This window comes from Apus apus, chromosome 4 (genome assembly GCF_020740795.1).
Source record: "Apus apus isolate bApuApu2 chromosome 4, bApuApu2.pri.cur, whole genome shotgun sequence".
NCBI lineage: Eukaryota > Metazoa > Chordata > Aves > Apodiformes > Apodidae > Apus > Apus apus.
The window spans coordinates 64698914-64726644 of NC_067285.1; the positions used below are offsets into that span (position 1 = coordinate 64698914).

A 27731-nucleotide genomic window follows, 5' to 3' on the forward strand; every position below is an offset into this window, starting at 1 on the left:
TTCTGTTAAAAGCAGCTGCAACTTTTATTTTGTAGACCAAAAATGAAGCCCATCCCCATCATACACACAGATAGAAAAGGCAAGACCATTGTAACCATTCACATGAATGATATGGTGGGCAAACCTCCAGGACAATAATCTCCTCAATACATTACATCTCACTCAACACGGGTAATTCCACTCAAGTACAAGTCGGTTTTGTTAAAATCTATACACACACGCAAACGCACACACACACGCTCTATATGCATCATCTCAGGTCACTTTACTGCATAATTAAAAATAATAATAAAGGTAATGAAAACGTTGTGATGATACTCTTACAGAAACAGAGGTCTGAGGCACTCAGGGCAAAGTGGACATTTTCTGGCAAATTTGGTATTTGGTAGCACACGAGTCCAGTTCTATGAAGCACTAACTCCTTTTCCCCAACTAAATTCTGCAGTGCCAAGGGGAGACAAGGGCATGCAGTACCTCATATGCTTGGGTCTAGTGTGGCAACAAATTCACCAGACACCTTGTAAAAGGTGTATTTTATGCCCATGACTGTACGATTTAATGTCTGCATTGGTTTAACTATTTCTTGCATTACAGTGGTGTAAGACTAAGTCTGCAATGGGGTCTGAAAAAAATTTCCTTACAATTCAGAAGAAAAAAATAATTTCCCTCAGCAGATACACCCAAGATGGTGGAAAGGAAGTGGGCATGGGAAAAGAAAGGGTAGAAAGAAGAGGCTTAATCAATCCATGCTCCTTAACATGACAGTTTCCAGCTCATCAAGACCCATTAACAGAAAATAAAGGGGTATATATACTAACATTGCCTGCTCCATACCCCATCTGAGGAAAAAAAGATTAGTTTTCATAGCTGCCCCCTAAGACTTTCCAAAACCATGAAACTCATTTAACTGAGGGGAACAAGCAGGGGGGAATAAACTGTTGTTTAAAAATTACCAAAAGAAAAATGAACGCAGCATTGAAGGGGTTTCATTTTCTCACACTCAAGACTTATTTTGAGACACATACTTATTTCACTATATTTTACAAATCCAAAACCCCACAACTACTGTGGATGTACCTTTAAAAAAATTACCCACAGTTAACACACGCAGGAATCCTGTGAATCATGGTATGTTTTTGGTTCTCATTCTATTCCTTTCCCTAGGCAAGTCTAATAAATCAGCTTCATCAAGCTTTTGGAGCAGCAGACTGCTTGCAAATACCGCTTCACGGAGAAGCAGCTTATTCCAGGGAGCTGCACATAAGAGAGAATTTATTAATTTTCCCTGTAGGATGCCCATTCTATCAAATCTCCAGCAAGAGAAACAAATCCTGCCATTAACACAGTGTGTCACCTACAGCCACAATCACCACAGAGGCCATCAGCAGAGAGATGGGGACAGAATTAAAGGTAAGGGTAGCCTATTCTTGGCAACATGCATGTCTGTCTCCCTTCTGCCCCCTTCTCTTACTGATAAACAAGGCCCAACCCGTTAGAGCAGTATCTGCAGAAGCAGGAACAAGTCTTTGGAACTAGAAATGATTAAAATCACAGGTGCTGCTCACATACCAAGAGGGACAGGACACATTAAAGTGGTGAAAAAAACCTGGATCCCAAAATATCAAGTCCAGTGTGAAAGATTATCCACACTTTTCTAGCTAATATCATGGCAGCAACAGAAGCAATTGTGGGTCTAATCAGAAGAAAGGTGCTAAAGAGATAATTGAAGAAAGAAGAAAGATAGAACGTATTGTAGGTAGGAGGAAAGCAGGAAATTCTCTAAATTCTTCTCTGCTTTTCCAGACATTGGATCAGGTTCTTCAAGATATTCCTCTTACCTACAATCACTGAGAACAAGTAAATGACAAAATCTCTCTATTCTGTACTCTTAAAAAAAATGCATAGTACAGAGACACACAAAAAATTATCTTTCAGATCCACCTGCTCAGTCTAGACTATCACTGAGACATGAAATGGGGACGAATACTGTCCAGCCGCCGGGTCAAGATCTCACAGCCTGTGTCGGTGACCAGGAGGGTGTGCTCAAACTGGGCAGATCGCTTCCCATCCCTTGTTACTGCAGTCCAACCATCAGGCCATGTTTCATCTTGCCAACCACCTGAAACATAAATTATGGCTTTCTGACTGGTTTCAAGTAACAGACACCAGTTCCCCAAAGCAAAATTAAAAATGTATTAACTATACAGAACAGAACCAGAATTTATGCCATCACTGCCTAATATTAAACAAGAGTAGCCACTTCACTCTTGCTAAATTGCTCACCTTCACAGATCATTGGTTCAATTGTAAATACATGACCTGGTTTCATGACTCCAACCGCTTTATTTTCTGAAATAAAATAAACACTCAAATTAGAAGAAGTGATCCCATCTTAGAAAACTGATGAATCTGTGTCCTAGAAGAATACAACACAAACACTGTAAAGTCGAAAAAGGCCTTCAGAAACAACCCATTCACTTGTCCATTTTTATTTCTACATTGAGATTTCCCTCATTTCTTTCCATCTCCCCCTCCTCAAGCACTGCAGTATGTACTAGGAGGAGGTTAAATTAAGTACTGTCTTTCTCTAGAGTTCAATTCTAGATCTATAAAAACACTGAACAAATGTAATACAGGAATGCCTGCAGACTTCTATGATAATTTTTTAATTCATAATTTTTAAAAAAAAAAGCACTTAAGATATTCAGAGAAGGCTTAAAAGCTCTTAATTTGTTTCCACTGAGCCATTAGCTCCAACAAATTGTCAAAATATGATAGTGGTTAAGTAATCCCATGATTCCATTTATGAAAGACACATTGCTCTCCTCATTACTCTGGGTAATGGGGCCACAGCAGTTGTCAGGGTGATTATAATGCTGTATTTCTTTAGCTAACATAAAAAGGCAGAATTAATACTGGTACTTTTTGATGTTATATACACCAAAAATGTTTATGTGGAGGCACATGACCTGATGCACAGCATGTCTCCAGGAGTATAGTTTGCCTGAAGAAAGGCTTCAGCCCTTCTCCTTTGCCCTGTTTCACCTTCAACAGCTCTGCCCCTTAGATCAGACTCAGCCTAGAAGGCGAGAGCTGGAACAAACTCCAGTATTGCACAAGTAGCTCCAAGTTCCTTGGCTGCCATAGGCAATTTACATCAATCCTTACAAACAGATTCCCCATCCTCTAGTCTAATTGTATAAATGTCTTAAACTGTTTAAATGACCCGATGCTTTCAAAATCTGACATCGAGCTGACACAACAGCAACCAGAACATTTTTTTCTTTTACTCAAAGGGTCCTGCCTCTAGTCTCATCATCTGGTTATTTCTTGCTCTCAACACTTCCATCGAAGTTTCCAGTCTTCTGAATCTGAAGAAATTTTGTCCTTTATTCTCTCTAGTTTTCATGATTATAAAATGAGCTTTTTACTTTTAAAAATCCTTTCATAGTAAGCCAGAAATAAGCAGCAGCTTTCATTTTATTTTCCTTCAAGAGGCATTAAGTTCTACTTCGCTTTTGCTGCAAATTTGCATTGTAAAATACCATAAAAACCCCAGAACCTTCCTTCCTGGGAACAGACATCTTGGCTGAATAAAAAATAATAATAATAATAATAATTAAAAAAAATCCAAACAGCCAGGAAAGATTTTTTATTTTCTCAGACTGCATTTTAATTGGTATAACATGTCATCCCATCTCCAGAGTCCAGATTTTCTTCATTTTACATGACAAAAATCAGGAATTGATACCCTTCTACCCTATGACTAATAAGTTTTCTGTTCTCTGAAATAATTACTTAGGGAAATGATGGCATAAGAAGTCAAGGTTTGCTAAGATTATAATCTATAATTATAATATGTGCTAAAGCTCATGAGGAGATAGGAAGATGGAGACATCTGTCAGGTCTGAGAAAATAAATGTCATATCAGGGGAGCTTTGCAGCTGAAGTGGGCATGAACTGTTTATCACCACTCCATATTTATTCTCTCCTTAATTATCCCCGGGCACTTCAGCTTCTCTCCTCTGCCTCTGTGGATGCTCTTTTTAAGTCTTGCTGGCAAAGGATTGTCATGGGGATACTGCGATTTCCAAAAACTAAAGTGAGAACCTGGTAGGGGAAGGTCACCACACACTACAAAGATTCAGGCACAATGCCCGACTATAACATTAAAAAAAAACACCACCAAAAAACCCTTTTATTTACATGTGGAAATAGCCATAAGATTTCACTTATATATTATAAGGATAGAAGCACTTACCCATTCATGTCAGACAAAGATGTCTAAGGGATTAGTTTGGAATTCATGCAAAAACATTGAGTATTTAGTACAGATGAGAGCTAACAGTAACCATTAGTGCAGGCACAGACTGTCTCAGTGTATACTATATTCACCTTATTCAGGCTCATAAGCTAGAGTTCAGAGTTTGGGGAAAAAAAAAACCACAGGTGCAAAAACTCCAACTGGATGGCTGTCAGGCAACATGCTACTCTGTTACAATGTAAGCAAGAAGTAAATTGGGTGCATACATTGCAAACCACTTCTTGTCTACAGGACAAGCTGAAGGAACAAATACTCACTGGCATAATGTGGCACATTAGGGGCTGTATGGAAAAGTTTATGGATTCCGTGCCCACAGTAGCTCCGAACCACTGAAAATCCATTTGCTTGGGCATGTTTCTGAATAATGTTTCCCAGTTCTCTGTACCGAACACCAGGTTTTACTGCAAAATTAAAGAGATACAGATGGAAATTTATAGAACTTTCCTTCAACGCAACTAACCATCAAACACCATTAACATTGGCCATCTGTTCCAGTGTGCAACTTCCTGTGATCATTTAATCCACCAAGTATATGAGTGTAATAACATAAGAGAGAGAAGAAACAGTCTCATATAAAAGACAAAATCAGAGAAAGAAGGAAACTTCTTCACAAGAACACTGCTTTTTTCCTCTCATGGATGTAAGTGCTCACATATTAAAAGGACGTTGAAGTCTGAAATTAATAAAAAAGACTTTCAAAGTACTTGGCAGCTTCTCATATCTAGTTGTTTCAACAATAGTATGAACTGTATTTTAATTCAGACACGTCTCTACTACTAGGTAAAAGGTGCACAGAAATAAAGAAGAAAAATTATTATATGTGAAGAACCAAGAAGGGGGGGAAAAAAAAAGACAAAATGGATTTCTCTACTCTTAGATGAGATTTTTAGTGCCCATGCTACAGCAAGTAAGAATGTTCATATGCAGGACTAACTTTTTTTGACCATCTTTTTAGGAAACCTTAAAAGTTAAGTGTTGGAAACAGATGATGGTGTGAAAAATTCCCTTTCACCACTTGGACAAGGAGTAACAATACCATAAAAGCAACTCCACCTCATCCATCAGCTAATGAAGATGTGTACCAAAAGCAACCTTGAGCCACTAAAAAGAAAAAAAATATAAATGCTGTTTCAACATCATCCACAGCTCCCTGACTATATGCTGTTCCTTCAGGAGCCAGATGTATGATTATGTGGAACCATCTTAAGCAGAGTTCACATACATAATACATAGCAAAATGTTATGAAGAAAGCCATTTAGTTCCATTATCTGCCAATGTAAACAACTGCAACGCAAATAATTAAGCTGAATGTACAGAAAATAACAAGAAATATAGATCACTGGAACATGCATGCTTTTCCCAAAATAATAATAAAAAAAAGGACATGGTGGGGAAGAGAGAAAAATCTGTTGGTTTTGTGCCTATAGTTCTGAAGTACCATCTCCTTCAGGCCTGACAATACCAAGCAACTATCTCAATGCAGCCAGGAGCCCTCTGCTTCTCTTTCTCATTCAGCTCTCACAGTTGTGGTTCTGCTGGTCCAATGCCAAGAAATTAAGATGAGTTAAAGAGGGGAAAGGTGATCCTTATTAACAGCTGAGAAAATTACTGCCAGAATTCCTACTAGCAAGAGAATGCCTAAAATCCATGAAAACCTGTTACAGTATCTAAAAAGTTGGTAAAGAAGTTACATTGAGAATTTAAATCTCATTATAATGAACACAACGGTGAATTTCTATCATAGATCATAGTTTATACATCAAAGCCAGGATTTGAAAGATGAAACACACAACATTTGCTATAAAGTACAAAGCGAAGATAAACATTATTCTGATTTAGCTCTGAAAAACAAAGTGGTCATTTCAGAATAGTAATCCCATGAAAATAGGTAATCTATATTCTTCACTGTGTAACTTTGCAGTATTTTCTTGCTCACAAAATGGATATGCAAGATGTCATTCACATGAACTTCTGTCTTTTCAGCCTGGCTAGCTATCTCCAAATTTTTAGCCAAAGTAAATTAATTGATTATTTTTTTTTTTACTTTTGATTAAATGCAAGTTTAAAAAAACTTCATAGATAACACCTTAAGCTTCAGTTTTAAAGGTCATGAAGTGAGTAAGTTTTATTGGAAATTTCAATAAGCTGCAGGGTATAAAAGATGAAGACAATACAAATATTTCCAAGGCCCTGGGAGATTTTTGTTTTGCTTTCTCTCTTTGTCTAAGAGAACACAGTACGTTCCTCGGTGACTGAAGTTGAACATGACATTCTCTAGCTACATTTCTATCTCATTGTACATCTCAGGGAGGCTGTCCTTAGTTATATCCAAGTAACATAATAAAAGTTCTGTTGGTACTCAAGGATATGGATCCATCTTCTCTGGCAGCACTCCCACAGTTGAAAATCAAGAGCTCATAATTAGTTGAAAAAACCACCAAGTTTGGCATGGCTAAAGAGATACGTTTATATGTTCAAACAGTGCTTTACCTTATCAGTTCATTGTGCAACACTACGCAAATTATGAAAGTAGGAAGCCTAATTTGGTTTTCCAAAAGACACTTTGTTCTTAATGTTCTCTAAACTACTCAGATCAAGGTTGTCTTATTCATCTAACTAAACATTCTGAAAAGGCTGTTTCCATGTAAATTTCTTAGTATGTGGAACAGCTCAGCAACAATTACTTTTTCCTGTCAACCCACGTTTCATATAGAAGTTGCAACCACCACCCACGGTATTGTCCCATGTAAAGAATCACTGCATTATACATCATGTGTTGGTGACACACACTAACACTCCGGTGTTCTACAACAGAAGGCACTCCTGAGTAATATCAAATATGGTCCTCATGATTCAGAACCAAAACCACAGTGCTTCAGGTCCTTGCCAAAGGGTTTACCTGCATCGATGGCTTGCATTAGGCACTCATATGTTGTTTGGACAAGCCTCCTTGCACCCTCATCAACTTCTCCAACATAAAATGTCTCATTCAGATCTCCATGGTAGCCATTACGATAGACAGTAATATCCACTGCAAATAATACCAGACATATTGTGATATATTAGCACTGTATTTCTCACTTCGTCTCTTGATTTGTGAAAGGACAACACATGTAAAAACGTACTATTGTAATTGCGAAGTTACAAGACTACTTTGAAGAATTCCACATGTAAACTCTTCCAGCAGAATCCATTTTCTCATTCTTATTCTATAGATTCTATGGAATTAATTTGCAAGATAGTGTTTCACTGGTCAATGGTTTGATTAAAAAAAAAAAACAACCAAAAAACCCCCACACCAACAAAACACAGACATAGCAATTTTTTAGGTAAAACAGAAAAGAGAAGCTCTTTGCTCCGTAGTGATTTACCCAGTTAAAATATTTTCTTAGAACTAATTCCAGCACTAACAAGGGGAAATTAAATTTTAAAAGGTGTGTAATCATGTTTAACTCATATTTTAACTTCAGCAATTTCTATGCATGTTTAGAATAGTCACAGCACTGCAAATCTTGTCATGCCAAAACCCACTGCTTCCAGCCAAAAAGATAAAATTTCATTAACATTAAATACACAGCAACTTTCCAATAGTATTCCTGACTAAGAAAAAAACACCAACCAGCTTAATTTTTTTCTTTTTTCTGTAAAATGAAGAATTTAAATACTCAGTATCAGGCAAACAGCAAGAATGAGAAGGGCATGCTTAAACAACCGAGGCTTAGAAGAGTATTTAATAGGAATTTAGAATTATGCTGAAGCAAAACTCTTGTCTGCTTTGAGTATGAAGTTTGTTGTAAACTGAAGATGATATAACTCATTCTTGAAAAACAGCATCATTAGCAGTTTTAATGAGAAAAAAAAAGAGTGGTTTTTTTTTTTGCTTAACTCAGTTAAAAACAAAACAAAAACAAAGAACTTTTTTGGATTAAGAACATCCATATCAGATGCTTGTTGCAAACAGTCCTTTTACAAAGGATGGGAACAGGCCTCCCAGTTTGAACATAGCTGTCATCTATGCTAGCATCCTGTCTCTCAAAGCAGACAAGTAAAAGTTAAAACCTGCTATCATATAGTCATTATATATAGTGAACACATGCAAAATAATCTAGATTTGTATATCAAGTTGCCTTCCTGTGGTAGAATGGGTGTTCCTGTGTTTAACAGACTTTGTCAGTAGTCTGCTAAGTCTAACTACTGCTAGAGTACCAAATCCAATGGAATAGTTATTGAACTGCTATTAAGAAATCCAGCTGCAGACTCCCTCACAGGTAAGCAGCCATGAAGGAAGCTCTACTGTGCAATAATTTTGGAATGTTGTATATGAGCCACTTAGAGAGACCAGCACAACCTTGATAGGAAAAAGTGGAGAAAAAAAACCACTGGTATCAACAATAAATCTGTACTGCTGGCAAAGGATTAAGAATGAAATTAACACTGGACAACAACAATACTGCCTCTGTTGTGGATGCATGCATGTGCAGGGTTACACTACACCCACTGCAGGACTAGGAGGGACTACTAGAACATTTTGACCAGCATACATACCTAGTAATGCAACAACAGGACTGTACAGAAACTGGCACCCTGGTAACTTATCCAGATGAGTTTCTTGTGACTCGTACATCAGAACTCCACAGCCCACTCTCCAGACTACTTGCTGCAAAGAGGCTATCTCTACAGACCACATGATTACACGAGTTTCTCTTGATGCTGCCAGATTTGGCCAGAACATTCCACTTTGCAGACAGATCAGCTTTGTTTAAGGATGTGGTCCCAGGGAACAGTATGAGAGCAAAATGTTAAGATGCCCTGCTCAGAGCAGGAGGTTGAACTAAACATCACCTGCCAGTACTTTCTGAATGACCTTTTCCTGTGATTCTGAAGACCTACTTTGGACTCTGACCTTTTGCTTCTGGCAGGCTAAGAAGTTTTAAGTAAAGAGAAAGATGGGCACATGCCTCCATTGTTCACTGGGCATATTCTGCCCGAAGTACTCCTATCCCCTCTTTGTAATCTGCTTTGTTCTTCCTTTTGAAGGGGCTTTTGAGCCACTACCTTACCAAAAGAAAGCCTACAAGACTTGGGAGGCCTTTTGTGCAGACAGCAATGCACCTTTGATCCACAAAATGTGTATCATTTTGTAACCAGATCTACTTGGCAACAAAAGACTAAACTAGCTCTTTCTCATCAGAACAAAAGAGAAGGCCCAGGCTTGGGCATATGCAGTCAGGGCAGGGATGTGAGAAAAGGTATGACTAAACCCTCTTACAAGAGGTGTTTTCTAGTGCTGAGGCATTGCCTTGGCATGCAAATAGTGGAGAGGCAAGGCGCCATGTGGATGAAACCAACCTAGTAAGTTTAACTGGGCTTCTTAGTTTGGACTCAACCAATGCCAGAAAAGGTGGAAACAAAAGAGAGCTGTGCAAAGGCATCATGTTTGGAATGAAAAAAAATAAAGTAGCTTTGACCAAATGGTTACATGTTTCCCCAACACTGGACACTTCTAAGACTCAGCTTCACAATGTGCTGTGCTGTATCTTCGAGACCATGTTCCTACTTTAAAAGGTTGGACAAGATGATCCTTGATGTCCTTTCCAACCTGGCATTATATGATTCTGTGTATGCTACAGCTCAGACCACTGACCTTTATTTAGACTTAGTATTATTGCATGCTAACATATATAAAATATCTTACAATCTAAAAGAATTTCAACCTGCTTCTAGAGGTAGGCCAACCTTAGAATATGCTGGGTACTTATTTTTAATTAAGAGAAAACCAAACAAATGCAGTAAACAAAGGTGCAAATGTTTGTACCAAACAAACATCAATATTTTTTTTACTATCAAACCAAGAAGAAATGAATGAGGAAAAAAAAAGTGAAGTAATTTATAAAAGTATTCCTCACCTCCCAAGAAGGCATAAATGCCCTGAGTACAATGAACAAAAAGCAGCTGGGACTGTCAGAATCATAGAATCAATAAGATTGGAAGGGACCTCAAGGATCATCAAGTTCCAACCCCCCTGCCATGAGCAGGGAACCCTACCACTAGGCTGAGTGATACTCAAAAAAGGTATGTTTTTAATATGAACCTATGAATGTGTCACCATTAGGATCCTTTACAATCATCATAATTGTCACGTCCATAGCAAAATCTTAAGGATCTAGAGCCATCTAATTAAGAATTCAGACAAAAGTAACCCAGTTGAATACTTCAATACACATTTTATTCACTATTTATATAGTCAGGAACAACTGGAACCTAAAGGACAAGTGAAATACTCAGGCACTATACTAACGCATGGATGAGAGTACAAGAATTATAAAGCTCCTAAAGTGGACCAACCTCCTGAAATTATTTTATTAAATGAACTAATTAATTTAAATATGTAAAGAGCAGAGGTTAATTAGTAAATGAGAACAAAAGCCTCTCAAGTTTTTCTAATCATGTTGCCTGCTAGAGAAACCTCACCTTACTGCACGGTTTAACTGGACAGAAGGCAGAAATATTGAAGGCTCATTTTCATAACACTTACCATTAACAATATCTCCCTCCTGCAATGGCCTCCTGTCAGGAATTCCATGACAGATCACTTCATTCACTGATGTACAACACGACTTAGGGAAATTATAATAATTCAGAGGAGAAGGATAGCAATTCCTTGCAATACAAGCCTGGTTTAGAAAATAAAATTTACGCTTAGCATTAGTAAAATTTGTACAAAGAAAAAAAGTTATGGACAACAGCTTCAGAGTAAGAATGACAAATTGAAAAGCAGTGCAGTAGCATTTCTTACCAGGAAGTAAAGCTAATTTTGTTTCTACTATTTTTTATGTTCAACTACCAATGCTCAAATATTCAGGTTTTAAAAATGCATGGCAATATTTATTCAGTAAAATAAAACCAGCATTTTCAATTACTGTTTTAAAGCACCTGGTCTAAGAATGTAAGTATTTTTGCAAAACACTCAAGCTAGACAAAATAACTTTTAGCACCACTCTTTCACCCCTTAACTTAAGCCACTTCCCTTACACTCACTGTAACAATATTTTTGGGTTTTTTTGCATAATTGACACATACATTTTATATATACTGACATAACAATGCACTATGTGACATATTGAGCAATTCTGGAAGACTAACACTGTGTTCAAATAATACTCTTTTAAAATGGCAAAGAATCAATTAAGTTTGTTGGTCAGAATCAACAATGCCAAACAAAAGTTTCCAAAAACTGCTGAGGAGGGGTAACACCATTTTAACTACTAGTTGTTCATAATAGATATTAGGCATAAGCAAATAATTTAGTGCTTAATAGAAACCTCTGAACTAATAAAACCAGAGTAAGTTCCTTACAGTCTTGGCTGAACAGCTGCACAGAAAAGAATAACAACCAGAAAGCTCTCTAACAAACTTAACTATACCAAAATTATTGCTTTCCCCACAGTGCACAGAAGTATCCACAGTTATCAGTTCATATGCCTTATACAGTAGACAGCAAAGAAAAGTAAAAATTAGACAACTCAAGTATCTATGAATAGTTAAGCCAGGAAAATAACTGAACATATATTTCAAATACTGGACTGAACTGGGGCTTGGATGTGCCTGACTGTATCAAACACCTTGTTTCAATTCTCTCTCAGACTTCTCAGTTCTGATTCCTGACCATTAATAATTAACCTTTCTCCTCTGTATGTCTTAACCAACAACTCAGAGCACAAGAAATCCATGGCCTACATATGATGTTCTTTATCTAATGGTTATCTGTGCAGCAAAAACAGTTTAGAAGAAAGATTATATGACATTAACTGAGAAAACAGGTGAAGAAACTTAGAGGGAATCAGAACCTGGAAATCACGGATGGAGCTGATACAGAGAGAGGCCCAGGAGTTCCTAACTTGGGGCTCATTCTCAATCTCTCATTACACTCTCACATATTCCTAACATCTGCGCTACCCACTAGGGAAATGGTTCAAAATACAGAACATTAATTCATGCAAACCCAAAGAAAAAGCCAGAAGAACAATAAAATAACCTTACTAAATGGACAGCATGATCAATTTCTTCAGTAGTTACACCTGCTTTCACCATCATGGCAGCAACATCCAATACTTCTCTAGCAAGCTGAAAATAAGAAAAAGGTACTGACTTAAAATAAGACCAGGATTATTCCTCAGAAAGTTAGTAACCCATTTTCTACAGCTACACTGAGATTGCTAGGGAAGCTGGGTACACTTGGGCTCTAGAAAGACTTAAAGATTTTTACAGGATATATTATTAGGCCACCTATGTGAGATTTGAAAACACTCCAATTAAGATTTAGACCACAAAGTCCTTGAACACCATATGTGAACCAGACTACCTAAATGCATTTCAAGTTTGCCTTTATGCACAGGAAAGTAATTACAAATGAACAGCTCTTTTTAAAAAATGATTAGGGATGGGGCTCTGTTTTGGTTTTGCTTTTTAGTTTTTACTTATTACTCTAGGAGAAGAAAAAGTTCTGTTCTTATTTATGCACTATAAAATATATTCTTAACAGTTACAGTGTTTTGGCCAAAGATTATCTTGCTAGTAACAACAAAGCCAGATAACAGATAAAACTCATCTTTCTGCTTGCAAAAGAGTTTGTTGCCAACTGAGAGTAATGAGGAGAGAGAAATCAAGAAATTACCAACTTTTCCAAACTGTTTTTCAATGCTCAGAAGTGGTCTGAAAGCTTGTATTCTCAAAAGTGCTGTCACAAACTGGTAAAATCACTATAGATTTTTAAAGAATAAAAGCACTTAGTAACAAAACCCAAAACCCCCTTACCCTACACACTACTCGCATCCCTTCTATATCTTCAGAAGAGAGTATTTTTATTTGAGAGGTTCCTTTTAAAGCCTGTTCCGATTCAGACATTCCTGAAAAAGGAGGAGAAAAAAAAGAGGAAGTGAAAATCCCCACGTTATATGGAGGAGTGATTGCTACACACATCTAATCAAAGACCTTACCTAGCTTACCAATGGCAATAGAAGTATGTACTTCCTCACCGCAGACTAAAGTAATGAACCCACCAAGTCATAGCATTATCATTGCTATCCAGATTAATTTGAATTCCTAAGTCTTCCACAATATCGTAATGCTTTTACATGTTCAGGATGCCCAGTCACTCACTGCATAAAACCACCATGTCCAGTTAGTCAAAACACAACCTTAAAAATGAGATTCTTTTACTACTAGAAAATTTTTTCTTTTAGCTGCTTTGTAGATAGTAAATAGTAATAAATAATATTCTAAAAGAGTAAGAAAGGATCATGAAAGCTTACTAATATCTCTAGTTATACTATTGCAATAATCAGCTGGTGAAAACACAAATTCTTCCAGATTCTGTGCAAGCCCAGTATTTTGTGTTGTTGAAATATTTACATTCTGTAAAGAATAATTAAAGAACATTGAAGATTTTAAAGTAATTCTAACAGACTTCATAACAGCTTTTTGGGAAATGCAAAGGACCAATGCCAAAAAGAGGTAAATACCAAAACAAACCAATAAGCAAGTAATTTTGAACGTATTCTCTCCATGTGCAAAAATAGCTGGAACTCATAGCAGTTTTAGGGGTTGCTTACTGCAGTTTTGTTTGGTTTTGTTATAACACATTTCCAACATACACTGATGTCACTGAGACTGGCTTAGCAGAATTCACCTGTGACAGTCAACTTACTGTTATTAGTTAAAAAGCTAAACACAGGACTAGAGCTTGTATGTTTTTTGACTTTTCTTCCCTTTACATCTTTGAAGAATAACACATTACAATCTTCAGACTTCCAAAAAATACTTGTAACCATTAGTTCTGAAAAATCAGTAAGTTAATGTGGGGGAAGAAGAGATAGAGTGAGAAGAACAGATAGAAAATGAGATTCCTTTCTCCAGTATCTTCATGGTTTTTTTTTTTCCATTAAAAGAAAAACAGAAACCAAACACATAATTCCATAATCGTCATTTGTTTCAAGTTACCTAGTGGGTGATCAGCATAATCCGGCCTCTGAATATAGCTTGGCACAGGTCTTGTTGGTGTCTAAACAAATCATAGCCAAAGCTGGTTAGGTTGCAAGCATACTTACTACAGTCATAAAATCTGAGACTCATGCAGCAAATTTAAATACAGTGATATATGGCTAATTCTACTCAGAAAAAGCTGTGAAGTATATAAACACTCAAAAAGAATTCCAGTTTTAATTTCCGAAATATTCTCCTCTTACTCTTTATTGCTTTCATAATTTACATCTAACACCACCTTCACAAGCTTTTGTGTCAAGTAAAGGAAATTGGGTTTATAACATACTATCCCCATTATATTGTAGAGTTTGTTCTGCTGCACTCCAGACTGCAAATGCACTGGTTCCAAATACATCCTTCCTCTCTCTGGTTATTAGCATCTATTAACAAGATTACTGTTTCTAATCATCACCCTAATCATTAGTACTTTTTGTTATACTTTAAGTTGCATCAATCCTAAAACAGTCAGAAGTCAGGAAAGCACATGCTCAGCGATAACACTACTGAATTACTTGGCCAGTGGAATAACCAAAACACTCCTTTTCCAGTGACATTAATAAACACACATGAGCTCAGGCCATGTTAATGAGGTTCACTGATGAGCCTGTAACAGATGGAGAAGACTGTGAATAGGATGCCACAGGGGCAGCATTCCTAGCACAAGTCAATGAGAAGAGCCACAGGTAAATAGAATGCCATTATTCCTGTAATAACTGTGGTTTATTGCATGTACAAAATTTATCAACTTAAAAATACAGCTACACTGAGGTCATATTCTAAACGCACCTTTCACAGCCAAAGATGTTACTGGCCCCAGTTATTCTTCACCATTCCAGCCCTACAGACCACTACAATAGCTGTTCCTTCAGCAGAGCTGCTCACCAGCTTCCTTCAGACCATTTATATCATATAATATAAACCCATTTATATAAATTTTAAACTATTTTTTTCTGAAACAGACTGTTGCATTATTGGTGAGAACAGTAAACATCTAGGATGAATACATCATCTGAACTAGCAGCAGCTCTTTTTCTGAATAAATGTCAAAAGTTTCAGCCAAACCACATGAACTGAAGCTTGTTACTGAGGCATGTTACATCACAGACACCTCCTTAATTTTAAATATACCAAGAGACAGATCAAGTTAAATCAAAATGAACCACAATAAGGACACAGCCATACATGTCCTTGCCATCAGGTTCAGATTGCTTAAGCAGCTCTCCTCACTCAGTTAAAATATGGGAGGTAATCAGGTCAGGACTGGCCCATGAGTTGCTACAGAATGCAGCCACACTGGAGTAGAGTGGCACCTGTTGCTTACCAGTGGATAGTGTGGCCTGAGTTTACCAGTATATCGATAACCAGACCAGGGATTTGTGTTCACATCACCTTCCAGTGTCCAAGAGGAAACCTCACGCTTAGCTTTTTCATCTTCTGAAAAAACAAAAAAAAAATTCAGCAGCAAAATCAGTCTTACTAATAGAACAGAACTGTGTGGTCACACAAAGCGACCTAGAAGTACATAAGTCTAGATTTTACTCTTTCTGGTGTTTTAGATACTGATATATCAAAGTGTAAGTGGTAGTTATTTTGTACTGCTCTTAATTTTTTCACATTCAGAATTCATATCCTTCCAACTCTGTCTTTATTCAGTAGAAAACTGGGGAATGTTAGGACAGCATTACTGCATGCACAATTTAAATGTAATAATTATTTTAATTGGTCTTCATTCCCAGTTCTAAAACATAGTTCTGTGCTTGTTTTCATTCTTCGGAAAAAGCTTATTTTTACAGAAACACTCATTATTCCTTTAATTGTCACTCCTGCACTACAGATGAATGTTCCCTTTCCGTGCTTTCTCTCAGCATCCAGTGACAGAGATGACCTGGGGTGGGAATCCAGGTATCCAGCTGTTAGTTTCTACATACAGAGTCTGCTACTCTGATCTGATGGAGAGAGAGGGTGCTGCTGCTTCTGCACTTCAGGACAGGCACTGTGCGCAGCTTACAAGATGGTCTCAAACTGCTGGAGGTTCCCAGCTCTCTCAGCCTTATGAAATTAATGTCTGACGTGGTCCAGTACCTGACTTAATTCACAAATAACACAATCCTAACAGGGCAGACTGAAGGTGTTTACACGAAAGATTGAAGCAAGTAGACTGTGGGCATTACCAAAAGGAAAAACATTTACTCAGAAAGAAGAGGCAAGGGTTAAGAAAGAGCACGGCAGCATTAATCTTTAACTCATAACCTGATAACTTAAGTTTGTTGACTCCTTTTATATCTCACATGAATGATGAGATGGCAAAAAGGTCTGCCATAGCAAGCCCTCATGTGGGTTCCTCAAAATCTCTGTGGTCGACATCTGGGCCATCTGTTTACATGACATTCAGTTTAGACAAACCACTGAGAAGTAATCACAGAATGTTAGGGGTTGGAATAGTTTAAATATCCAGAGTTTTAATAAAGCAGTATTTTAGATCCCCTTGAGATGCTTCAGTAGTTCATTGCATTGAGGTCCAGAGGGCTATCAGAATCAAGTCCTCTCAGCTTGAAGTTTAGCAGTTACTTAGGAAGCCAAGAAGATCATGGATTCAGTGGTATCATTAAAAAAAGTTGCTGTCAGACAAACAAAAGCGTTAGAGGACTGCCCCAGAGAATTACTAACAAAGAATATCCATGCACGTACAAAGTAAAAACATACAAAACACAAGTGTGAACTTCAAGACCCCCTACTTTGGGAAGGCTGAAAGAGGGAAAACATTTGTAACTGTTTGTGCTACTCCAGTCTTTTAACCATGAAACATTTAGCACAGAAAAAATGTTTTACTGGGTTTTAGGAAAAGAGGAGGTAAATTAATTGAAGATTTGATTTCTGCCAGGCCACTTTTAATTCTACTTCACTTTTAAGTAGGGCTTGATGAAGTTGGGTGGGGGGGAGCCCTGGGGGGAAGAACTGCAGTCTACTCTCTCCTTTGGTTTGTTTAGTTTTAAACTTAATAGAGTATTATTATTATTGTTGTTGTTGTTATTATTATTATTGATTATTATTTAATCTTATTAATCTTTAATCTTATTTAAACTTAATACATTATTATTATTATTACGTCAGACATCAAAATCAGGCCTGGCAATGCTTTATACTAATGCTTTATTATTCTCCTTGATCTTTATTTCAGCATCATTCTTTCTCTGTTCATATACCTGGCAATTGTAGCTCAAGGAATACTTCAGTCAAACAGAAAAGAGAACAGAAACTGAGATTTCTGTACCATTGTATTCAAGATTTTACATAGATCTTTAGATTACCAGGAACTGGACAACATTTCAGATGTGAGGAATTCAGTGCCAGGTATCTTGGAAAAATCCACACCATTCTTAAGACACAGAATCACAGAACAATTGAACTGGAAAGGACCTCTACAGGTCATCTGGTCCAACCCTCTGCTCAAGAAGGCACACCTAGAACCAGCTGCACAGGACAAAGCAAGTTCAAAACAATATTAAAATGGACTTTTTAAAATGTACTTACTTGCTTTCTTGTGTAATAACTTGTGAGTGGCCCAGCTTCCCTTAAAGCATTCCTAGAATTGCAAACAAAAAATATATATATTTAAGTAGCATTATCCTGGACAGACATGCCACACCTACAAAGTAGAGAAACAACAGTGTTTTAACAGAAAACTAAAAGATTAATTTTTTTAACCTTTGTAGCAACATGCCATAAACGCCACTGTCTCAACAACAGAAAATACTACACTCAACAGCTTATGAGCCAAAGGAAACAGAAAGCATAGCCAACCAGGCACACTCACCACAGTGAAACACACTAATCCTATTTCCTAAATATTGTCCCCTTATTGTTTTAATGAGTAATGAAACACCATGGTTGCTCTACATTGGCTCAAACACTGTGCTGTTAATGGAAATAAGAAGATAAGAGTTTTTCTGGTCTATCTCCATATCAGATCTTGCACTGTTGCAGTAGGCAGGATGGTCCTCACCTGCCCCATTCAAGAAGCTGCCTCCTCCTGCTAATCTTGTCCTTTCTGCCTTCTTCCCCAGCACAGGACAGCAACAGAGGCCAATCAGCTAAATCTCTGAAGAAAGAGGCAGGGAGCAAACTGTTTTTCTTTATAAGGAAAAAAATACTTATGCTGAATCATCATCATAAAACTACCATTCAGAGCCAACAACTGATTCAACCTCATGTATACAACACTCAATCAGTCCAAGACAACAGGTCTGCAAACCAAGGCTAACCTACAGCATTCTACACCTGCTTCACAGTTGCTACTGAGCAGTCTGCCTACTTCTGTAGAGCCATCTTCTCCCCATTTTCTCATTGGTCTTGCAACCAGTAGTTAACAAATTGTATCCACCAGACTACAATAATGTGGTGCAGAAGTATGCCTACATTCAAAGAGACCCTGTGCTATTTCCCTCGTTACCAAAACCAGTTGTTTGTTGACCTCTCCTATGCCACATACTCGAAGTCGCCACATTTTCTGGACTGGCACATACATGCCATGGTGCTACATAGCGGCCTGGGCAACATGAGGCTTTGAAACCAACACTTCAGATTACCAGAGAAAACACCTCTTTAACATGCATTGGAAGGTTTTACTGTCACTGTTGTATAACCCACTGCATACACAGACCTTTGTGCTGCACTATTGTCTGTTTTCTTTTGGAGAGCTGGGAGAAATAGAACAGGTTTTAACTGGCCCATTTTAAGAAAAAAATAAAAAAGATAAAAACCTATTTCAAGGACACTAGAAGCACTAGTATGGTTTCAATCCCCTTTTAAAAACCAGGCCTCTATTTTAAAGCAGAAGAAGGATTACACAACTAAGGACTCTGAGCAGCTACCAAATCTGCAAATCTAGAATGCAGTTCTTGAGATATAAAGGAACATTTGTGGAATGAACACCCAAACCAGCCGTGGCAATTACTGGCTGTAGTTCATTCTTTCCTTCCCCATGAAATTTTGGGGTGTATTCTCCCATGCTGTTCCTTTCTCCCATGCCAACAGTCTTTCCTCTTTGCTAGCCCATAAACAGAAAACAGCAGGCAAACACTGCACTGCTGGCAGTATTCTAACCTGAGGGGCCCCATTCTGGCTTTTTATTTCATGCAGCTGCAAGAAACAAGAGGATCCTGCATAAGGCTGCCATATGTCTGAGTTTTCCCAAACAAGTTTCCCTGGTTTTATTTGCCCTGTGTTTCCAGAGGAACCTCAGCTCTGTCAGAACTACTTCAGCATAGCTCCAAACAAGCTGCTGTACACCAGGACATCCCAGACACATGCACTATATGCACATTGATCTACTGCAACAAGCACACACAGCAAGTCCAAAGCATTTTTGTAAGCACAGGCTATTACACATGCAGTGCAATAATGAATACCTCTGTCCTGGTCTGACACTTTTGGAAAACACCCAAAGAATATGCTGCACATTCACCTACAACCCCTGTATTTTGTGTAGGATCAGTCATATGCTTCCTGTAAGCACGGGACTTACCAGGTACACACAAACTATATTCAACAACTTGCTGCAAAAGCACTACATTGCATATGCCTGCAGAGCTCTCCCTTGGAAATTCCAGATAAAAATACGGCAGCTGTCACCTCACAGGCTGGAGAAACAGAGCTCTGGTGACAAAGCACTACCAATGCACCACACATACTGCAAACACCCTCATCTTCTACACAGCAGACTTCCTGACAAGCCATGGAAGAAAGCCACTCTTTCTCTCCGTCTGGGCTATTTTCTGAAGAATTTTCTGGAGAAAATTCTTCTTTTCACTGAACCTTCTCTGCCGAGCCTTTTCCTTTCAGCCCTCTGCTGAGACATTTACTTCCATCTTTCTATTGTCTTTCCTGTCTCTATAGGTTCCTCCATGTTGCTGTGCCACATACAGGTCACGACAGAATATTTTCAATTATTAAATAAACAAAATCCAGGAAAAAATATCCAGGGTGATTTTTAATATTAAAATAAATTAATTAAATATTTTCTGATATAGTTAAAAAAAAGGAATGCATGACCTTGTATGTCTATATTTGAAAATAATAATTAGCTTTAGGGAAAAGTATGCAAGAATAATATGACTTTGGCTTCAAGTGTCTAGGAACACTTCTTGGATTTAATTTCAAACATGACATTATCCACCAGTATGTCTTAGATTAACATCCCCACCCTTCTCACCTAAAGCATTTTTCTTTTTATTGCATGCATTTTTTTTTTTATATAGCAATCAAGACAGACTTGGAAACACTGAAGATGGCTGTACAAGAAGAGAGGTCAAATGTATGACCAAAAAAAAAAAGGCAGGGAGTAGAAAGGTAACACTCAATTTGTTTAGAGCAATCTTGGGTACAAGTGTGGCACCAGGAAGAAATATACAATTTTGATTTTTAAACAGAGGCTATCAACATACTTAAAACTTCAAAAAGTTTTCTGGCTTCAGGTCATTCTTAAGAATCTCATTGATTCTGTTTTTACAGACAAGCTCAACCCAGTGCTCACCAGAAACTGCCTTTACCAAAAGGGAACTAGAGGTACAATCAACATTCTGATCTAGAAATATTATTCTTGGATCACCTCATGGAAGGCATGTTATTTCTTTAAATTATTTTCTACCTTACGGACTCAGTCCATCATCTATTTACTGGTTCAAATGTTGACAGAATCATGCAGCTCAGCAGAATTTGGTTTACAGTGGAGCGCATTTTCACTATCGACACCATGATCACTACCAGTACCCTAGGCTTTTTTTTTTTTAAATCAGCCATTGAAAGAAACAAAACCCTTTAAAACCGTTATTGAGTCACTTAGCAAGGAAATTTTTTCCCTATGTTTATTGTAATCTTACAGTAATAACTGTAGGGAGCTTATTATTCTTTTGGTTCATGTACCCATGCAACCTGATTAAGAGATAGAAAAAAATAACTGTAAATTCCAGAGGAGAAAAGGGTGCTAAATCAACCAAGATTAGGACATAACTACACTGTAAACCTGTGTATAGCACAGACATAATTACAAATTAACTTCAAATGAGCTACCCAAGTACAGGAAACTATGCAGGCACCACAACACCCAACTCAAGTCATACATTGTGTTTCTGAACTGCCTTTGCAGGGTAGCAGCTCATTTAAAGTTTGACCTGTCAACCCTTTGTCAGCGACTTCCAGCCTTAAGGATGACACACTTTCTCAGGGTCCCCTTCTCCTTCGGGTATTGCTCCTTTACACAACCTGGCATTTGACATTGTAACTACACCTATCAGTGGGTAGGCAAAAACTGCTCTATTGTACAATTACTGAGAACTCCAGTTCATGTCCAGCTTGAGTGGAACTATCCCTCTCCATCCACTCTGCTCATCATTTGGAGCCACTGTGATGAATTTCCAAAAATTCCTATTCTACCAGAATTTTAAAAAAAGACAGCTGGAATCAAGACTATAGGGACATACTGGCTGTCTTTTTGCATGTCATTATACCCGAATTGTAATGGGCAAACACCTAGGAAACAGTGCTAAGCAGTACACTGTATTTTAAAACATTCTGAGCAATTTTTATAATAGAATTTTAAAACGTCCTTTGGAAAGTAAAATTGTCTTGGGCTTGATCTAAGATCATGTAGTTTTGTTTAATGAGAACTCGTTTCTAACCAAATAATCTTGAAGGAATGCAAAACAGAAGGAGAAAAAAGCTTAAATACAGGATTTATCTTAAGCAAAAGATCAGGTTATCATTTATATTTACTACAATACAGATTAGGTGTATGTTTCATCCATAAATACAAGTATGATGAGGAATACATGTTAGTATATTTGATGTTAAAGTAAAACAGATGCTTCTTTTTAGCACCCTGAATCCTGCTCTTCTAGGTGCAGTACAAGCCCACAGAAACTGCCTCTGGCCTGAAAAAACTCCATGATGTATTTCCCAAACTAGCCTAAGCAGCATACATGACTAGTCAGTTTTTCAGAAGAGCTGAATAAACATTTTCAGATTCAAATCCAAGGGAAGCACCTACATGCAGCACCTTGGTATCAGCAATGTTGGGTTTCTCCTGCATTTAAAGCCTGATCTCACCCAGATGCTCCTGTGTGCCAAACGACAAAGTCCTTCCTTTGAGGACAGGACGGCATTTTGCAGCTCTTCAGATTTACAGAGACATAGAAGTGAGTTTGAGAGTAGCAAAGGAGAGATGGGCCAGAGAAATTCAAACTGGACCATTATTTCAGGATACAGAACACTAGCTCAGACATTGAATGCTGCCTACAGGAGTCTGAAGTTTTACTTTCAGAAAGTTACATGTGCTCAGCATTTGTGCCTCAACAATAACTAGACATTTGCCACAGACACAGGTACTTATGCTGATTTATAGGCAACTAAAAATGTCAGCCTCCCAGTGAAGGGAATCTGTCAAAAGATCTTCTTGAAAGCAGTATCTGCAGAGTGCGATTTATACCAAAAGAAACCCGTATGTATTGCAGTTGGATCCAAGCAGCAGGTTCTAGCCTATTTCAGGCACAGTGAACCAAGAATGAAATATGGCACTTAGGTCCTACGATCTGACACAAGAGAGGACAAAAAGTAGTCTCCTCCTGGTCCACTGCTCCCTGCTCCCTGCTCCCAACACACTGAGGTGAAAGGAAACAGCAAAGTGGGGGACACTACAACACCACTCTTCAGGACAACAATTTTTCATAAATTACTGTGACCTTGAGTACCCAAAGCTCTCAAGGGCCCAAGTCTGAATATCAGTGAAAATGTGCCTCCCAGGAAGGTGTAAGCCAGTACACAAACCCACTGAGAAAACAGAGCAGCATTTATTTTTTGTCTTTGGAATTCAACAAGCCATTCCCCATCTCAAATGTAAAGAGCACCATCAGTGGGTATCCACCATTGTGAGAGAGATGCTGCTGCCCCCACACAACTAAGAGAAACTGCTTCCCTTCAAATACCTAAAACGCACATCCAACCATTGCTCATGCATGGCAGCTTCACTGTGTCATGGTCCTCACTTCTGAGTTCATAAGCAGATCACTTGCAGGACTGGTAGCAATCTGTGGCCTTCACTCTCAGGGAAAAATGCACCCCAGGCCACTGACTTTATAAAAGAGAATGCTTCCAGTATGCAGCTTGAAATAGGTATTTCTGGATTTGGCTGGAGAAATGCTCCTACACCAGCATCCAGGCCACAACACAGAAAACCCCAGACTACTCTGCTTTGTCTGAGACACTTACACAGATATAAATAGTATGAGAGAGGAAGTTTTCATGAAAGCAACACAAAATTATTAATAACAATCAATTTACAAGTGCCAACCAGAGATCTCAAGAACAGTTACTACCTTCCCTCTGTTCATCATTCAGCAGCTTGTAGAAGGCATAGAAGAAATGTAAATTGTTCGTGCATTTAAGCACAAACTATTTATGTATACTAACCATAATTTACACAGAAGTGATGTATTATCTATCATGGCAGATTTTACAATAGGAAATTCATCTCAATAAGAGGAACAACATGCTTGAGATGTGATGCTGGGCATTTGTGTTATCTCCACATTCAGAAGACACAGTGAGATACAGTAATTTATCTAAGATGATAACGCAACACTGTAGTAAGATCATACAAAAGAGAAGTCAGGACAGTGAAATAAGGTAGCTGGCAGCAGCAGTATCTGATTTACTAGCCTAAATTGAGATCTTAAAGGTTAACAGTAGACATAATCCCTCAGCAGAATGTTCCCTCTTGTTACACCTTAGGGTGAAAGAAATAAAATAACTCTGGGGTTCAACACACCAGTCAGAACTCCTCCACTGCCAAGAGCCATCTTTTCCCCATCTCTGTTATTAGTTCAAAACTGCCCTGCTACACCAGAACTCGGCTGCCTTGAGGCCCTTTCCACCCATGACCCACCAGTTGTACCCTGTTTGCAAGGTGCACAACACCCAGAAATGAAACAGTGCTGGCTCAAGGGAATTTCAAAGGATATAAAATTACTTGAGAGTAAGTGTTTTCAGGGCATGTTGGTGAGATGTACTCTTTTTCATGCAGAAAGGGGGAAAAGAAAAATGACCAGAATAATGCCCTTTCTCAAGGAAGGAAGAAACACAAATTACAAACCCACTGGGGAAATCACTGTCTTGATAAAATCGACTTGAAAAAGTTCACATCAATTCTCTACGTGCAATGACAGAAAACAATGTTTAATCAATCTCCCCACTACACTGATATTCTCAGTCCTCTACCACCTGCATCATTATTTCTTAACAAATTGTATGCTACCATTTGTAATCCAAACACATTGCACCATACCAACTGCCTCTCCACAGCAGTTAACACTTTTCTGTTGTCTACTCTTAGCATTGAGAAAATGCTAAGGTTTAGCTCTAATTGGAGTTTTGGCTCCCCATTGTAGGCTCCCAAGCAAACTAACCTTGCTTGCATGTCTGTACAGATGTTCTTACCCCTCAAAATTATGCCAGGTAGCTTGTCGCTCCCATCCTGCCCTCAAGTGCAGCACAAGCACCTACATACCCACAGCCAACACTGATGCACTCAACAAGGACAGGTTGACTTTATGGCTGTGCCTGTCTGGGCCACAACAGGCAAGTGCTCTTCAGCAGCACGCTCCTGAAACACTGGTGTTTTCTGATCCTGCAGCACACAGCTTTGGGAAGCTAAACTAGCAGGACATGCAATGGAACTGCTCTTCTTCCATTAGAAGAAAACCCTAAAAACCCCAAAAGTCGCTCACCAAGGAACCAGGGCCAGCTTAATGGAAGGGGGTAGAAACCTTCATCCTTGGAGGGAGGGAACAGAACTGTGCTAGCTACCATGCAGCCTGTGCTGTGAGGTGGAATCACAGCCTAGGTCTACTCACTAGCTTATCTAACAAGTTATTTATGCATGTAATACCACAATGGAAAGAAAACCACCAAAGAGAGAACTTTGCAGAAGTTTCACAAATGCCAGTCCTGTCAGCTGAAACTTGCTGGAAGCTCAGAGAAAACTTCCTGGCTTTTAAGACTCCTTCGCCTATCACATGCTTATGTGAATGGACAACCAGGTTGTCAGTGCCACCCCACCTACTCTCCTGACTCTGCTTGAAAGACACCAGTGGAGCACTGCAGTGAGCCTTATCCATCGCACACAGCAGAGAGCTGAAACCTCAGGGCAGCCTGTGCTGGGCCCCACGTAACGTATGAATGGGGGGTGAAGGTCCTTGCTACAGGCTGAACACTGGGACACAACATTTTTTGCACATCTTGAAAACAGGCTACTCTTAAGTTTCCTTCTGTCTTCTGTAACACGTGTCGCCCCAAAACCTTCAAAGAACCTTTCATATGGGGAATAACTGTGCTTACCTACTTTACTGATCAGGACAGCGAGGCACAGTAAGGAGGAACAACACACCCAAGGTCACTCAGAAGTAAGGTGACTGGGATTCCCAGTTCAGTGTTTCATTTTCTAGATAGGAAAGCTTTACAAGAATGTATTCAGTTATCCAGCAGCCTATTTTAATTAGCTAGTAAATATTTCTGGCAATTCCCCTTTTACCTTACAACACTAGCAGATATTTCAAAAGAATTAATCCTAACACATAGATAACAGGAATCCCTGCATCCTATATAAAATTAGCTGAGTTGGGGATGGGACGGAGGGGAGTGAAGGTGTTATAGGAACTCTTCACACAGGCTTGTTTGGTCTGTTAGCAAATGGTTTTGTCATTACCAACTAAATGCATGTGCTGAAGATGCATTTATGAGTTTCACATCAGACATGTCAAAACAGGTAGTAAAGTACTAGAGAAAATCCTACAAACTAGCTGTGAGCACAACACGGCAACCAGGAATACAGAATCATCAGAACCATTTTGAGTTGCAGTCGATCCAATTTAGCATTGACTCCCAGCATCTGGCACCAGAGACTTCAGGGGAAAGTACCAGAAACTGTACAGTGGCTGTGTTACGTGCACGTGGGAAGCTTTCCTCTTAGTCCTATGCAAACTATAACCATCAGTTTACATCCTGACTCAGGAAAAAAACTTGTACAGTTAGTAAGTTAATCAAGCTGATGTGACTATGTACAAAATGTTTTATCTACAAAACACAGATTATTTTACCCAGAATTATAATTCTGACGAAGTTTACCATTACTCTCTAAATGAAACACTTCCTCACTGATGTTAACAGAAATTACACATACAAAATGTTTAAAGGATTAAGCTACGTGTTTTACTATACATTTTAAAGTTATAAAATCAACAAAAATCAAACCCACTCAACAGCCATCAGGCAGACCTTTCTACTTAAGGAACAACTACATATATTATCACTCTCACTGTGGTAATATGTGAGGACAGCTGAGGCCTACAGAACATGTTTAACAAGAGTTGGGGGTGGTTGTATGACAACTGGCCTAACCCGAATCCATTTGGCACCTTTAAACTAAAGGTATAGAAAATGTAAAAAGTAGAGCACCAGATAATTTACTAGATCAGCTTTTTTATAGTTCAAGGAAACAGAAAATCTCTTTTCAGAGCAACAAGTCTCCCGGCTTATCAACGCCAAGCAACTCGAGAGCCAGAGCTGATGCAGACACAGAAACGCACAGACTGGAATTTGATGAGCACGTCTCATTCTGTCCCACTAAGCCCTTATTTTTAAAGGGGTAGGGGGACCGAGTGAAGGGGAACCACCCAAACCTTCAGGCAGAGGAGAAACCCGGTGCACCCTCTCTACGGCCGCTCCGCAGCACCCCGGCCACGAGGAGCAGCGGGGCTCCCGCCACACCCGGCACCTTCCCCCCGGCTCCAGCTCCCCTCCCGTGAGGGGAGAAACGTCGGAGCCTTCCTCTCGAGGGGACCCCGGGGCAGGGAGGCAAACCCGGGCACGCAGGGCCGGGCCCGGGGCGAGACGAGGGCAGCCGGCTCCTCCGCCCCGCCGCACGCCCGGCCCCGCGCTCGCACACCCATCCCAGTTGCTGACTGGAAACCTCATTAGGGTCCCCAGCACCAGCACCAGCACCAGCACCACGCCTCCCGTATTTCCTCTCCGGGAAAGGAGAGCGCTCCCCGAGCAGCCCGCCAGAGAAAAACCCGGCCCGCAGCGTGGGGAGCCGGGGAGGGAAGGCAGAGCCGAGCCCCGGCAGCAGCCGCAGGGCGGGGACCTCACCTGAGAGCAGAAGTAGGAGCCCTGGATACCCAGCTTGAGGCAGGTGGGGCACTGCAGCTTGGCCTCGCTGCTGCAGCCGGCCGTCTCGCAGACGCGGGTCTCCACCGCCGCCATGCTGCCGGGCTGCCACGGGCGCGGAGCGGCGGGGGAGGAGCCGCCGCCCGGAGG

At 39.2% G+C, this 27731-nt stretch overlaps 1 protein-coding gene across 1 annotated transcript; it reads right to left on the bottom strand.

Annotated features, from left to right (window-relative positions):
* Positions 1-27704, bottom strand: METAP1 (methionyl aminopeptidase 1). Its single transcript, XM_051620058.1, has 11 exons — positions 27564-27704; positions 17898-17949; positions 15688-15800; positions 14325-14385; positions 13140-13231; positions 12366-12449; positions 10861-10999; positions 7225-7356; positions 4582-4725; positions 2284-2349; positions 1-2119 (listed from the first exon to the last, which is right to left on the bottom strand). Exons 1-11 carry the CDS (start codon positions 27675-27677, stop codon positions 1959-1961), a joined length of 1158 nt encoding a protein of 385 aa, XP_051476018.1. The 5' UTR covers positions 27678-27704; the 3' UTR covers positions 1-1958.
* Between the last annotated feature and the right edge of the window lie 27 nt (positions 27705-27731).

What these genes read in the sequence shown, in the direction of transcription:
- METAP1 (XM_051620058.1), bottom strand. Translation starts at nt 27,677, where the DNA reads ATGGCGGCGGTGGAGACCCGCGTCTGCGAGACGGCCGGCTGCAGCAGC. An exon ending in GCTCCTACTTCTGCTCTCAG is followed by an intron (nt 17,950 to 27,563) that starts GTGAGGTCCCCG and finishes TTGCAATTCTAG; the next exon opens with GAATGCTTTAAGGGAAGCTG. An exon ending in AATGCAAGCCATCGATGCAG is followed by an intron (nt 4,726 to 7,224) that starts GTAAACCCTTTG and finishes TTAATTTTGCAG; the next exon opens with TAAAACCTGGTGTTCGGTAC.